General features: G+C 35.4%; 1 protein-coding gene and 1 pseudogene across 1 annotated transcript; both read left to right on the forward strand.

The window, feature by feature from the left end:
* LOC136536667 (uncharacterized) overlaps positions 1-9463 on the forward strand; it is a 55999-nt pseudogene extending 46536 nt beyond the window's left edge.
* LOC136513432 (uncharacterized) lies at positions 381-2251 on the forward strand. Its single transcript, XM_066507437.1, has 8 exons — positions 381-509; positions 589-980; positions 1108-1285; positions 1363-1461; positions 1555-1686; positions 1761-1867; positions 1975-2158; positions 2237-2251. Exons 1-8 carry the CDS (start codon positions 381-383, stop codon positions 2249-2251), a joined length of 1236 nt encoding a protein of 411 aa, XP_066363534.1.
* Positions 9464-13741: the final 4278 nt, after the last annotated feature.

The raw sequence follows: 13741 nt of genomic DNA on the forward strand, positions 1-13741 counted from the left end.
TTGGTTCTTGTTCTGGTTCTCGTGGCAACTATTCTGATTTTAACAGAGGTGTGATTGTTATTGATAAAGAGAATGCTATAGTTCCTGATTCTGTTTCTCCATCTTCTTTTCGGCATCGATCAAGATTTGTTGCTTCGAAGGTATGTGTTTATATTTTTCTATGCTTGATGACCTTTTTTATGATGCTCACATTTCATTTTTAGGTGTCGCAACGTAGTCAGAATGGCTCTCTAAACAGTAGAGATGAGGTTAGTTTTCAATTATGTCTTATTTTTTGTTTTGAACATCTTTGTTCTGTCATGCCACTTGTTTTAATAATTTTACATTTTTCATAGTGATTTATCTCTTTTTATTGATTAATTTTGTAGGCTCTTGTGTTTATGCAAACTATTCCTTTCTCTGATGATGGATCTCCTCATATTACTCCCAATCTTCCCAGAAAGGCTTATGTTTCCCCTGTCCTTAATAATTCTGATAAGAGGATGCATGGTTCTGCTGTTAAAGGAAATGTTAGTTTTCCTGCATATTTATTCATTGTTTGTTTCTTTTGCATATTTACAGTTGATATATGTTTGTTCATCAATTTAGGATACTTCTCCAGTTATTTGTACTAGTTCTAGGCCATTTGCTAAAACTGTTAGAGTTGAGACTAAGAAATCAGATGCTTTGTATAATTCTAAGTTTGAAAAATCAAGATCAAGGATGAGCACACAGAGTCCTTATTTATCCCTTGGCAAAACTCATGGATTTCCTGCTGATTCTTCAATTGATCCTGAAAGTTCGGCGAATTGTTCTGATTTCAAGGTTAGGAATTCTTCAAATGGTGGCAAAATTCCTCTTCATGGTGCTAGAAGGATGGTTTATCCAAGTCGAGTTCTTATTGATGATTTTGTTGTCACTGGAGATAAGTTCAAAGTTTCAAAATCTGAAATTGCAAACTACAACGCTATATGTGATTTGGCTAAATCATGTTCTAGCAAGTAATCTTCTGTGTCTTTGTCTTTTTTTGTTTTGTATTGTTGATTTTAGTATGTACATGTGTTTTATTTGTTAGCAAACTGTTTGAATGATGGTTTTTCCTTGTTTAATTTTTCCCCTTATCTGTAGTTTGGATGCTTTGTACTTTGGAGGTGTCCGTTGTACCTATTGGGCGCTTGGTGAATCTATGAAGCTAGGTGGTAAAGTTAATAATTTTGTTGTGACTGCGTTTTGCTATCATCTTTTCTGTCGGCCTAATGGACATCTAGATGTTTCTAAGCGCCATTACTTCTTTTCTAATATCTTAGTATGTATTTTGTTTTATTGTAATTCAGGTTTGTATTGTTTTTTATTCATTCTCCTTATTATATCTTTATATTTAAGGACAATCTTCTCAAAGATCATGATGAAGTTGTTGTGGATGTGATGATGAAAGCTTTTGACCGTTCTGCTAGGGCCAGGCCTCTTTTCCAATCGGACATGGTATTTTTTAACAATTTTTTAAGAATTATGAATCATTCTAGTTTTTGTTTTGTTATGAACCATTTTATTTAAAATGTATCTTTGTTTATGTAGTTGTATTTCCCAACTTTCTATGAAGATCATTGGTTTGTATTTGTTATCGACATCAAGGATAAGAAGTTTGTGTTTCTTGACTCATACTTTTTTGAAGTTCATGCTTACCAGCAATATGTCAGCGAAAAGATGGTATAGTTGTTTTTTCTTGATGTATTTTTTTTGTTATTAATTGTTTGTTTAATTAATTAGTTTTTGTGCTATAGATCCTAGAATTTAAATTTTGGTGGGACAAGTTTGTTAAGCGTGATATGAAGTTCAAAGATTATGGTGTTATATACCCAAGTGTGCCCAAGCAGTCTCTAGAGAATGAGTATGTTTCTCTACCATATTTGTTTTGGTCTTTCTAGTTTTAGAGTTTGATATGATTATCTTTTTGGGGTTCATCATTTAATATTTTTGTTTTAAAATTTCATGTAGTGTTGATTCTGGAATTTATACTATGATGTTCCTTGAGAATTGGACTTCGCCGAGATCATGTCTTTTTTCAGTGTTCAGTAGAGATGACATTGCAAATATAAGGATCAAATTAGCAAATGAGATGATGTTCAATCCTAGAAATTCAGGAAACAAGACTCTAGTCATTAGTTATGATCTGAGTGAGGTATTGTACAGCCTTTATAGTTTTATATTATTTTGACTTGTTTTTTTATGTTTCATTGTATATTTTTCTTTGTTGCAGGACGGATGGCTCTGAGTAGCTATTGCTTGAAGTGTTTTCTTTTTTTCTTTTGCTTTTGTCGGCTGAAGTTGTGTTCGTAGCTTGTATAGCTATTCCTGGTGTTTGTGGACATTTGATATGTCCTTTCATATATAGGTTAGTACTTAGGACGTGGTTTACAATATGCTTGTGCTATGTTGCACATCATTGAACTAAGGATCTATTACATATGATAAGTCTATTACAATATTACATATAGCTCATCTTGTTGCTGACTTCACTTTTCCTTTAATTTCATGGTCTTCACCTACTCCTTGCTTGCTCCTTTTGAGTTGCTTGTCTCTGTGTCATTGTTTTTCTTTGTCGATTTCTTCAATCTCTTCGATTTGGGCTTCACTAGGCGATCCTAGTGATGAAGAAATATAGTTGTGAATGCAGTTGTGTTAATAATTTTTTTCAGTCTTGTCATGATATTATGTTTGCAATGAATTTTACTTGCCGCTTTATATGATTTTTACCTAAACTTTCATTTGTTGTTGTTTTCTTCTTCTTGCTCTCTTTGATCCTTATTTTCTCCTTTACCTGTTCTATATGTGTCTTCATTCTCTTTAGTTTTTCTGGCCTGTCCTTATTTTGTATTCTTTCTGGATCCTGTATCTAGTTCTCTGTATCATAGTCTTCATTTTGTTTTTCTCCTCCTGTTTCTTCTTGTTCATCTGGTCTTGGTCCATTCTGTGTTTCCCCAGTGCTTTGAGTTGCTAGTAACTTGTCTAGGTGCAAGTCAATCCTATCCATTTCTGCTATAAGGTAATCTGTTGCTTCTTCTTTTTTAGCTGCTTTTTGAATTCATAAGAGTAGATTTCCTTGATAGTATATTGAATCTTAGCAATGAACTTGTTTGGACTGTTTTGTCCTCTATTCTTTGCTTGATCAATCTCATATCCTTTTTCCTCCATCTATCTATTATGTACTTGTCCGGTATTGTGCTAATTTCCTTCTCTATGATGATTTTCAGGATATGAGAGCACAATATGTCGTCTTTGCTGAATTTGGCGCAGGTGCAACTGAATTCTTCTTTGCCATGTGTGAGGTTAGTTAGGATTATATATCTCCTAATCCTTTGTGCCTTGTATACTTGGTTACTTCTTTGCCAGACTTCAAATATCTTTCCTTCTTCGATTTCCTTGTAAGTTAGTGTTGAAGTAGCTGCTAGTTGAACCTAGAATTTCTTGTATATGCTCCTATTGTATAACTCTTGTGCTTGCCTCTCAAATGTGTACCCAAAAAGTAGTTCCTTTGGTCTTTTTTGGTTGCTGTAGTGGTCCTCTAGGTTCTCTGCACTATCTATACTATCAACTATGCATTGGTACTCTACCACAAAGCTGATAATACTATAGGTTAGACCCACATTTTCCTTGAATCTTGCATTTGTAGCTTCACTTCTTGATGTGCTTTGGATGAAAGGGAAGAAAACATTTTTGTAGTAAACTGGTATGAATCTTTTCCTTGTTTCCCACATTTTTGTCAAGTACTTGTTGTTCTCTAGGCCTCTTTGCTTGATCATCTCGCTGCACAAGTACTCAAACTCTTCTTCTGTGATAGAGTTGTTCACTATGTCTTTGAATTCCTCATATAGTCCATCTTTAGTTGCGAAAACTTTGATGTTCTTTGAGTAGCATTTGGTTTTGATGTGGAAAAGGCAATTCTTGTGCCTTGTGTTTTTCACCACTTCTTCAATTGCTGTTTTCATAGCTTTGTCTTGGTCTGTTATTATAGTTTTGGGGTGTTTCCCACCCATTGACTCTAGGAATGTCTCAAGCACCCATTTGAATGTTGTTGTTATCTCATCTTGTAGGAAAGCACATCCAAAGATACATGTTTGTGCATGTCCAGTGATTCCGACAAAAGGTGCAAATGGCAGACGGTATTTGTTTGTCATATATGTTGTGTCAAAGTTGACACAATCTCCAAAGTCTACATAATATTTCATGGAGGATCCATCTCTCCAAAATATATTCTTGACTTTGTTCTCATCATCTAACTCAAATTTGTAGAAGAATGTAGGATCTTCACTCTTCTTCTTTCTAAAGTTGTCTAGCACCTTTGTCATATTTGTTCCTCTAACTTCTCTGTTTATCTTTGTTCTAAAGTTGTCGACATCCTTTTTCTTCACTGGTAATGTTGTGGGTCCTCCTCTGAGGTATGACAATATAGAGATCATTTTTCTTATAGGAATGTTATTGTCATTCAAAGTCCTTATAAGTGCCTTCTCCATTTTAGTCATATATTTATGACCACTGAACTGTTGGTTACTCTGGCCTGGGCACAATTCATGATTGTGATCTAAATCTAGTCTAATGATCTTCCATATGTCATCTTCTTCTTTAACCACCATAACACATTGGCAATCTATTTTGTTTGCTACATTTGTCTATCTTTTTGGTCCTTTCTTTTTTTCCAATATCTTTGTCAACTTCGGCCTCCTGCTGCTCTGTAGTTTTTTTCTTTGGTGGTTTTCCATATCTATGACACTTTATTGTGAGTTTGGTTATCTCATTGTTCCTTTTCTTGCTTGTAGTTCTTGCGACATGTGCTACTACGGTTTGAAACCCAGCGATGAATCCATAGAAGTTGAAAAAGTGGTGAGCTTGATCTTTGGTCTTGAATTGCATTCCTAACTGTGGGGTATACTTGCTATTGATCTCTATGTTGTTCTCTTCTGAAGCTGCTATCTGTTCTCTTATGATGAATTCATCTATCTCTTCTTCAGTTAGTTGCTGACTGCCATTGGCTTCTATATTGTCTACTTCTGCTGGTACATGTTCAATATTTGATGATTCTATCATTGTCTTTGTTAGTTCTGATGTTGTATTTGATAAATCTTCTGCCACAACCTATGTCGCTTCTTGGATCTCTTGAAGTTGCATGTTGTTGAAGATTCTATTTTGCCATCGTGGTTCCTCATTCTGAGTTAAGTAGTCTTGATCCCAGTTGCTTGATCTCATCATCCTGAATATGTAATTATAAGTGGTCATTGTTTGTTTTTGTTACTCAATGTTGCTATAGTAAATTGATATTTATTCTGAGTTGGTGTGTAAATAGTCTTACCTGATACTCTGAAAGTGAGTAATTGAATTCATTGTTCCCTTCAGGATTGGTGTTCATCTTCTCCATTGGCATCTACAAAATAGGTTTATATATGAATCAGGCAAGTTCTGTAAGTTTTTATATCTGAGTCTATTTTGTGTTTTCAGTTTAGCTCTTGTCCTTTTTCTGCATTACATATGTCATAGTCATTTCCTCTATACAAATCTGTTATTGCTTCCTGGAGTTGCATACTTTCCTACATTAATTTTCATTAAAAAATGCATAGGAGTTATTTTTATTTTAGTACAGTTATTGAATTTTTCATCTATATATTTGACATTTTTTATCTGAAATATATCTGGACCCATCAGCAATGTTGTATATGACCCTTGCATTTCTTGAGAAAACTAGAACATGAAACCAAATTATTTATATTAATCATGCACTGAATTTACACTTGTAAAGTAGATGTAAGTTCAAGAATTTGGAAATGTAAATTTGCTTACTGAGAATACTTCTTCTTGGGAGTTCCTGATTTGCTCCATTAGAAGTCCTGTTAAACTTTCCTATGTAAATTAAAATTGATTTTGTTTTTGTTTTTACTATGTTTTTTCTAGTAGTAATATATATATTTGCATGTTTTTTTTGCCTAGGAGAAGTTTTTTTGGTTTTACCTTGCTTTTGGTATGTAATTGAGAAAGGTATGTATTGCTTTCAGCGATTCTTGACATTTCAACTTCTGTAATTGTGCTTGATTTTGATGTCCCATCGTCTCTCTATAGATTGATATGGGATCTGTTATACAACCTATTGTTAGCTTTTGTAACTTTATTTTTCTGTTTCATACCTACAAGTTGTACATCTGTCTGAAGTGGCCTTCCCATTCGTTCCTTTGATGTCTTGAAGTTGATTATCCAAATGGATTTGTTGCAAGGTAGGTAAATTGTACCTGTTAATTGGAGTAGGTAGTGAGTTATTGCAATCTAAAGGTTATAATTCATATCCTACAAAATATGACTGTTTATGTAGAATTGGAAGAGAAGTTGTTTTCAATCTGTTTGTAATGTACCTGTAGAATTATTAGGTCTAGTAGTTTTGATTGGATGCGGTGTTTACCTCTGTTTTATCTCCATCTTTATGCAGGCTAAAGCTGTCTGGATCGATCTGGTGGTTCCATTGTTCTTCCTTTGCTTCAATCATGTGCTCAGATCTGAATTTTGGGTGTATCTCTTTGTGGTGTCGACTGGATGGTGTTCACGCGTAGGTAAGTTTGATTCTTTCATTTTTTTTGCCTTTTTATTTTCTGGATTTATGTTTTTTGACCTTTTTGGTGGCCAAGTCTTTCTTTTTTATGTTTTGCCCCTTGTTGTCTCTGTTATATGTCTTTGTTTTGGACCTTCGATATGCGTGTTCCCTCAGTTGGGCTTTTTTGTGAGATGATGCGTAAGGTTTCAAGTCATGTGTAGGGTTTTTATTTTGGGCTTTTTTACTTCTACAATGCCTGTTTAGGCCCATTCTTTTGTTGGTAGCTAGTTTTGGGCTTCCTAGTATTCATTTGGCTTTCGTTTTGGTCTTTATTGATTAGTATGTGGCCTGTTAGGTCAATTTTTTGTGAGTAACTAGTTGGTGGTTGTCATTTGCTGCACCGTGTGATTTTTTTCACTAGTCTCACCCTCCCCGTGGTTATTACTCCTCTATTTACTCCACCATGTGACTTTTTCTCTTATTCCCATTGTATCTGGACAGCAACTATTTTTCGATTTCCCTTTCTATTGTCCTCCCTTTCTTTATAAAGACTAGGTTTAATCTTAGAGTTTGCGTTCTTGTGCTCTCTAGTTGTCTTCTTTTGTTTCGTTCTCCGACCTTGGTTTTGGACGTGCATGTAAGTTTTCCATTCTCTTTCCATATGAACTTTTCTCTTTTCTGATGTGGACAGTTTGTCTTTTGGTTCTTTTTGTTATCTGACGGTGATTCATGTTCATGTGTTATTTTTGTCATGTATTTTTCAAATTCATTTTCTGCTAGATCATATTATGTTTGTTTACTTTTTGAGTATTGTTTTGTATTATTTAGATTAATTATCTGTTTGATGAGATTCAGAAGAAGTTTTGTCTCAATTCCTTTTTATTTCTATGTGTAGTGTTTTGTATTTTTTAGATTCAGTTTTTGTTTTGTATTTTTCAGAATCAGTTTCTGTTAGATCAGATTCAGAAGTAGTTTCTGTCTCGGTTCCTTTTTATTTATGTGTGTGTATTTTATGAGTAGTGCTCTGTTTTTTAGACTCCAAAATGGGCATTTACAGTTTGAGTATTTTTTCATTGAGATTTAGTTTTTCTATTTTCCTTTCAGGTTCAAATGATATTTTAGTATTTTTGTTCTAGTTTAGTCAATTTTAGTTGCAGCAATCAGGTTGAGTTTCAGGTTTAGTTTAGTTTATTAGTCTTAGTCTAGTCTATTGAGTAAAGGTTCAACAGTTTTTGTAATCAGGTTTAGATTCAGTTATCTAATTTAATTCTATTTAGTTTTAGTGACCAATATTAGCTATCAAGTTCTGGTTTTGGTTTTGTTGGACAGAGGTCAGCTCTACAGTCATTTTTAGTAGTTCAGTTTCAGCTTCTAGTACATGCTCGTGTTGCATGTTGGATAGAAGTTGAGTTTTACATTTCAGTCTTAGTATTACAGATCTTACGGTTCGATTTCACTTGAACCAAAATTACAGCTCAATGTTTCATTGAAAGTCCATCCTTTTGGTTTTCACAATTGAGTTATTTGTAGGTATTGTTGGTTTAAGCAGAGTATTTGTCAATGTCAGTATGTGTCGGATTAATTGAAGTACAGATTCAGAAGTAGGTTCTGTCTCAGTTCTTTTTTATTTCTGTGTGTGTATTTTATGAGTAGTGCTCTGTATTTTTTAGTTTTAGAAATGGGCAGTTATAGTTTGAGTATTTTCTGTTTCATTCCATTTTTTATGTCTTATGTTCTTTTTAGGTTCAGCTTTAGGTATTTCATTATTACTTTCAGTTTTTTTTCTATATATGTACTGTATTGGAACATATGATAGTTTAGTTGTTTTTAAGTTTCTTTATGAATTCAGTGTTATTTCAGTCTTTTTTAGGTCAGTCTTAGTTAAGTTTAGTGATTTATTTCTTCAGATGGATCCTATGGTGGGAAGGTTCATCATGGAGGAGAGAAATGTTTTCTAGTTAGTTTTAGAAATGTTTGCTTTGGATGCACCTGTTGTTGGAAGTGTTTCTGCCTAGGCTCAGGTTGATGGCTGTTAGGTTTGCATGGAAATCTAGATGGTAAAGATAAAGTTATGATTGTCTTTCGTGCTTTGAAGCACATCTGTCGGGCAGCATCTCTTGAAGGAATTTAAAATTTGTCTGGATGAGGCCGATGGCATTGTTTATGTTTTATGTTATGATGATGATTTCACTACTGTGCATCGCGCTTGGAAGATTTCTGTGGATTCAGATGGTGTTTGTTTCAATGAAGTGAAAAGTATTGTTTTAAGGAAGGACTCCCTACTCTGATTTTTTTTTGGTATTGCAGTAAGGATCAAGGTATTGTTTTCTTTGAATCATTAATTTGAGCTTTATTTCTCTATATTTTAGATTCTTATATATATGCTTTTTCTTTTTTGTGATGTTTTTTAAGAGGTGCCTATGTGTTGTACTGTTTTTCCCACTTTTCTATTCTTTATGTTAATAGATCTTTTTATATTTTTAGGTTGTTTCCCCCCAAAATCCATTGGTTCCTGATGTTGAAGTCCCATTCACCTTGGACAATGAAGATGTATCATTATTTGTTGTTGATTATTTGGGTTTAGTTCCTGGCCAGCAGAACCGGCTTATTGTTGCCAAAGGTTTGAGCAGTGTTAAACTTGTTGCTCGGGCTGTTAGACAGAACCGAGGTAAAAAATGGCTAGCAATATATAAGTTTGTCTTAGATTCCAAGAATGGCACTGTCTATGTTCTGGTTAAAGATGAAGAAGATGCAAATGTGATGGCTGGCCGTTCTTTCTTGGTTGGTAGTGGCATAATGTCTGTTTATCGTGTTCTGAGTATTGGTGTCAGAGCTAAAGCTGAAGATTCGTATCAGAGTTTTTGTGTTGATAAGATTTGGCCTTTTACCTATCAGCCTCCTGTTTATGGATCTTAGAAGTTTTAATTGGGTAGGTGTCTCCTGGATTTTTTAATAAGAATGTGTGTGTCTATATCAAGGTGACTGGAAGAAGATGATCCAAATTTTATGGCTGGGAGCTAAATCTTTTGGGAGAAGATGATCCATCTCAGTAGGATAGTGCTTTGCAACTTTAGTTTCTGGATCTTTTATTTTAGTTGACAAGCTGTGTTTGTAATAATTGAACAATTTATGTTTTTTGAACCTAGTGTTTGTATGGTACTTTATTATGTGGGTGCTTGTAATAAATATTACATCTATGTTTTTTTTAAAAAATTGTATTTTTGTGTAGTTCTTTGGTGATGTTTTCAATTACTGAGATGGAGTCATTTCAAATTTGTGTTGTTGATGTTTTTCTTTGATTATATTGATCAGCTTATTAGGTAATTTTCTTTCTATAATTTTTTTGTTTCTATGTACAATAGCTTGTTTGAGTGTGACCCAGTTTTTTTGTGCCATGCAGATAGCAATGATGGATGTCCATGTTGAATTTTTTAATGAAAGAGTAAGTTGGTTTTCTCTGTGTGTATGTCTAACTGTGTATTTGTTCTTACAATTATGGTTAGCTGTTTGTTTTGGTCTTAGTGTATGTGAAATTTTGGCTATATATGGTACTCCCTGTTTGTGTTGATCTGTTTACTTGGCTCTGTGTGTGTAAAGAGCACTATTTTGAGGTTCCTTTGGTTATGTTATAATGTTGTGTTATTGGAATTAAGTGTCTTTCAACTTACTTGGCTCTGTGAGTGTCTTTCTCTTTGCTTATATATCTCAAAGTTTTAACAGATTTGTGCTCTGCATGTGTTTTTCTAGTTCTAACATGTTTATGTAGTTACTGGGCGGCAATCATTGACATATGCCTTTTTACATTGTTTATTAACTATTTTTACAGTTCTTTTTTATGTATTTACACTAAACTTTCAAGTGTAATTTGTATGAAAGGGTGATGTAAGTTACAGATATTTGATTGATTCTTTTTTTGTTTTGTTATTTCTGGTATGCTGAGGTGGAGGTGGATTTCAATGTGGAATTGTTTTCGTTTCCACTTTTGTTTGGACAGTGGCTGAGACAAGCATTTGTTGATTGTCTTTCTGCTTTGTTGGTGAGTATTCGATTTTTTATCTGTTCATGTAGTTAGTAGGGTAGTATGAGTGAGATATAGTTGGATTTATTCTTTCACTAGTGCACTTACAATTTCCTTTTTCTGTATTTACACTAAACTATGCAGTTGTAATTCATTCATTGGTTGACATAAGTTGTATATTTGGCAGTACAGATTTAAAGCAGTCGTAAGTTCCCTTGTTCACCTTTCTAATCTTCTGTTTATAGATTTGTATGTGTCTTTGTGAAGTATTTGCCATATTTCCTATTTATATTTGGCTTCCATAGATTTTTTTTGGGAATTTCTGGCATTTGTGTGAAGTATCTGCCATATTTTCTCTTTTGAATTTGGCTTCCATAGAAAAAAAAATTGGAATTTATTTGATTTTCAACTTTTTGTCATGTGTACATGTTCAAGTATGACACCATGCATGGCAAGTGGAAGCTCATTGACATGTTCACACTTTTCAATATCCGCCATTCATGTAGTCAATAGACTATCATTTTCATCTTCATTCATTTACTTGGCATTTGATTGGATTTACATTTTCCTATTTTCTAAATTTACAGTCAACAGTGTGTACGTGTAATTTTGTATGAGATTAGTGTAAATTTGGGAATTTGTGAAGTATATTGTCCTATTTATCTTTGCCATTTGACTGCCATAGAAAAAAAATTGTAAATATTTGAATATTTGAAGTATTTGTATTGTTGGTGACTATTTATTTGCTGTTATTCTTGACATTTTTTCAATGTGTTCTTTTTTTCTTATTTGTGAGCTCCTTCTCTTGTTGTGGCCTATAATGCAAAAGATGAGATGTTTGCACCACATTGATTCATGTGTTGTAGCTATTTTTCATGGGTTGTTGGCAAATCCTTCTGAATCAAATTGTATTTTTGAGGTGTTTTAGCTGACAGGTAACATTTCAAATGTTTGCTATTTTTCAGGGTTCATGATTTCCTATTTGCTCCCTTTAGTAGTGGAGAATCTCTGGTTTTATCACAAGAGGCACTGACTGTTGCTGACTTGAAGGTACAGCTTTTGCTTCATGTTCCTTTATGTTTTTAAAAAAATCATTTTCGTTTGATTATTTGCATGTTGTGGTCAAATTGATTGTTGGCTAACTAGTATTTGGATTGTTTTTTCGTTCAATTGTATTTACAATTCATATTTGCATATTTACACTAATCTGTGCAGTGTAATTTGGTGTATGGGTGATGTAAATTTTGTTTCTTTTTAATTTTGCTTCTGTTTATAATTGTCAAATTTTATTTTTAATTTGTAATTGTTAATTTGTTTGTTTTGTATGATTCATCGTTGGATGTAGATCAGAGGGTCTTAAATTCATATGCTTATCTGTGTTTGATCATGTGATTATGGCACCTTGTAGATTCGGTTGATTTGGCCTCGTCCATCAACCGAATGATAGGTAGACAGATCCTTTTTTGGGGTGTGTGTACACCATTGGACTTGGACTCTTCGAGGTTGGATTGGAACACTGTCCGGTACGTAGGGGGTGATTGGTTGCCCTACTCGCATCGTTCGAAGCCCCATCCGACATCAAGTGGTGCATTGTGGCTATGTTTGGTTCTCCTCCTTGCACGTTTTGCCTGCTTCGTTCCATTCATCTGCCTCCCTCCACCCCGCACGTCTCCATCTTCTCAATTTCAACCTTCCTTCACAAGCCGGGATGACTTCATACACGCATGGTGCAGGGGCCCATGTGTCAGACACTCAACAACTTTGATGCATGCGTGCAACCAAACACGATTTCGTTTCGTACTGGACCAACAACAAATACAACCAAACACAGCAAAGTGCATAGTCTTATCATGGCTGAAAAGAGCCTGGACAGTCACTCCATCCCGGCTCGCTGACCCTTGAGCAACCAATCACCCCCCATAGAGAACATATTGCACAGTGAAGCCAAGCTGCTTAGTGGGGTCCCTCGCCTTGCCACTGGTAGCTGCGATGTTGCTTGAATGCTGGAGATTTCATGATTTCTCATGGTCTTCCGCCCCTTCACAAGTTAAGGCTGGACGAAAACTCGAAGCTCGTTAGCTCGCTCGGCTCGTGGCTGGCTCGACTCGGCTCGGCTCGGCTCGTTATGATAACGAGCCGAGCCGAACCAAGATTTTAGCTAGTTAGCTATAACGAGCCAACTCGAGCCAGCTCGTGAGCCGCTCGCGAGCTAAACGAGCCAAGCTTCTAGGAAAAAAAATATCAAAACTTATATTAGTTTTTGTATTACTTCATATCTTGCACTTTACAATTGACTGGTAACTGGTCTAAACCCTATAAATTAACTGGTAATTGGTCTAGATGCATTTCTTTTATATTATTTATTATTCTCAAACTTTAGATAAATGCAAATATTATATTTTATGTATTTTTTTATACCTGGCTCGCGAGCTTAACGAGCCAACTCGAGCTTTTTAACGACGTTATAAAGCCTGAACGAGCAAGTCGAGCCGGCTCGTTATTCCAAGCGTTATTCACAAGCATACACTGTACAACCCCGCGCACGTGCGACCATGCACGCCGCGCCGTGACGCCTAACACCGGGCGATTGATTTCCTCGCGTCGAATGATCCACGGCATGGCCCATCCTCGGTTCGCTCCGAATCGTTGCCCGTATATGCCCCCGGCCCACCCGGCCTGGAACGCCCCAAGGCCCTGTTCTCTTAAGCATAAGCGAACAGGGCCCAAGTCCCCATGGCCATGCCATGTCGGCATCACCCTCCGCATCAGACGTCTCCGGTCAGGCGACGTTTTCTCGGGTGCAGAACCACCCACCTTCGTGGCTGCGTCTCTCCTTGAGTCCTTGGTGACTCGGAGTATGGATATCGTTGGATTGGATGCAGCGCACATAGACGACTGCGGGAAGTCAAGCTAGGCCCTGTTTAGTTCCCTCTTAAAATGTCAAATTTTTCAAGATTTCTCGTCACATCAAATCTTTGGACACATGCATTAAGCATTAAATATAAATAAAAATAAAACTAATTACACAGTTTAGATGAAATCCACGAGACGAATCTTTTAAACCTAATTAAAGTATGATTGAACACTAATTACCAAATAACAACGAAAACACTAGCGTGTCGTTTTGCCAAAAATTTCGGCAACCAAACTGGCCCCTAACCAGGCTGCAAGGGAGG

Source organism: Miscanthus floridulus, chromosome 2 (assembly GCF_019320115.1).
Source record: "Miscanthus floridulus cultivar M001 chromosome 2, ASM1932011v1, whole genome shotgun sequence".
Taxonomy (NCBI): Eukaryota; Viridiplantae; Streptophyta; class Magnoliopsida; order Poales; family Poaceae; genus Miscanthus; species Miscanthus floridulus.

What these genes read in the sequence shown, in the direction of transcription:
- LOC136513432 (XM_066507437.1), top strand. Translation starts at nt 381, where the DNA reads ATGCAAACTATTCCTTTCTCTGATGATGGATCTCCTCATATTACTCCC. An exon ending in GTTCTGCTGTTAAAGGAAAT is followed by an intron (nt 510 to 588) that starts GTTAGTTTTCCT and finishes TCATCAATTTAG; the next exon opens with GATACTTCTCCAGTTATTTG. An exon ending in CTCTTTTCCAATCGGACATG is followed by an intron (nt 1,462 to 1,554) that starts GTATTTTTTAAC and finishes TTGTTTATGTAG; the next exon opens with TTGTATTTCCCAACTTTCTA.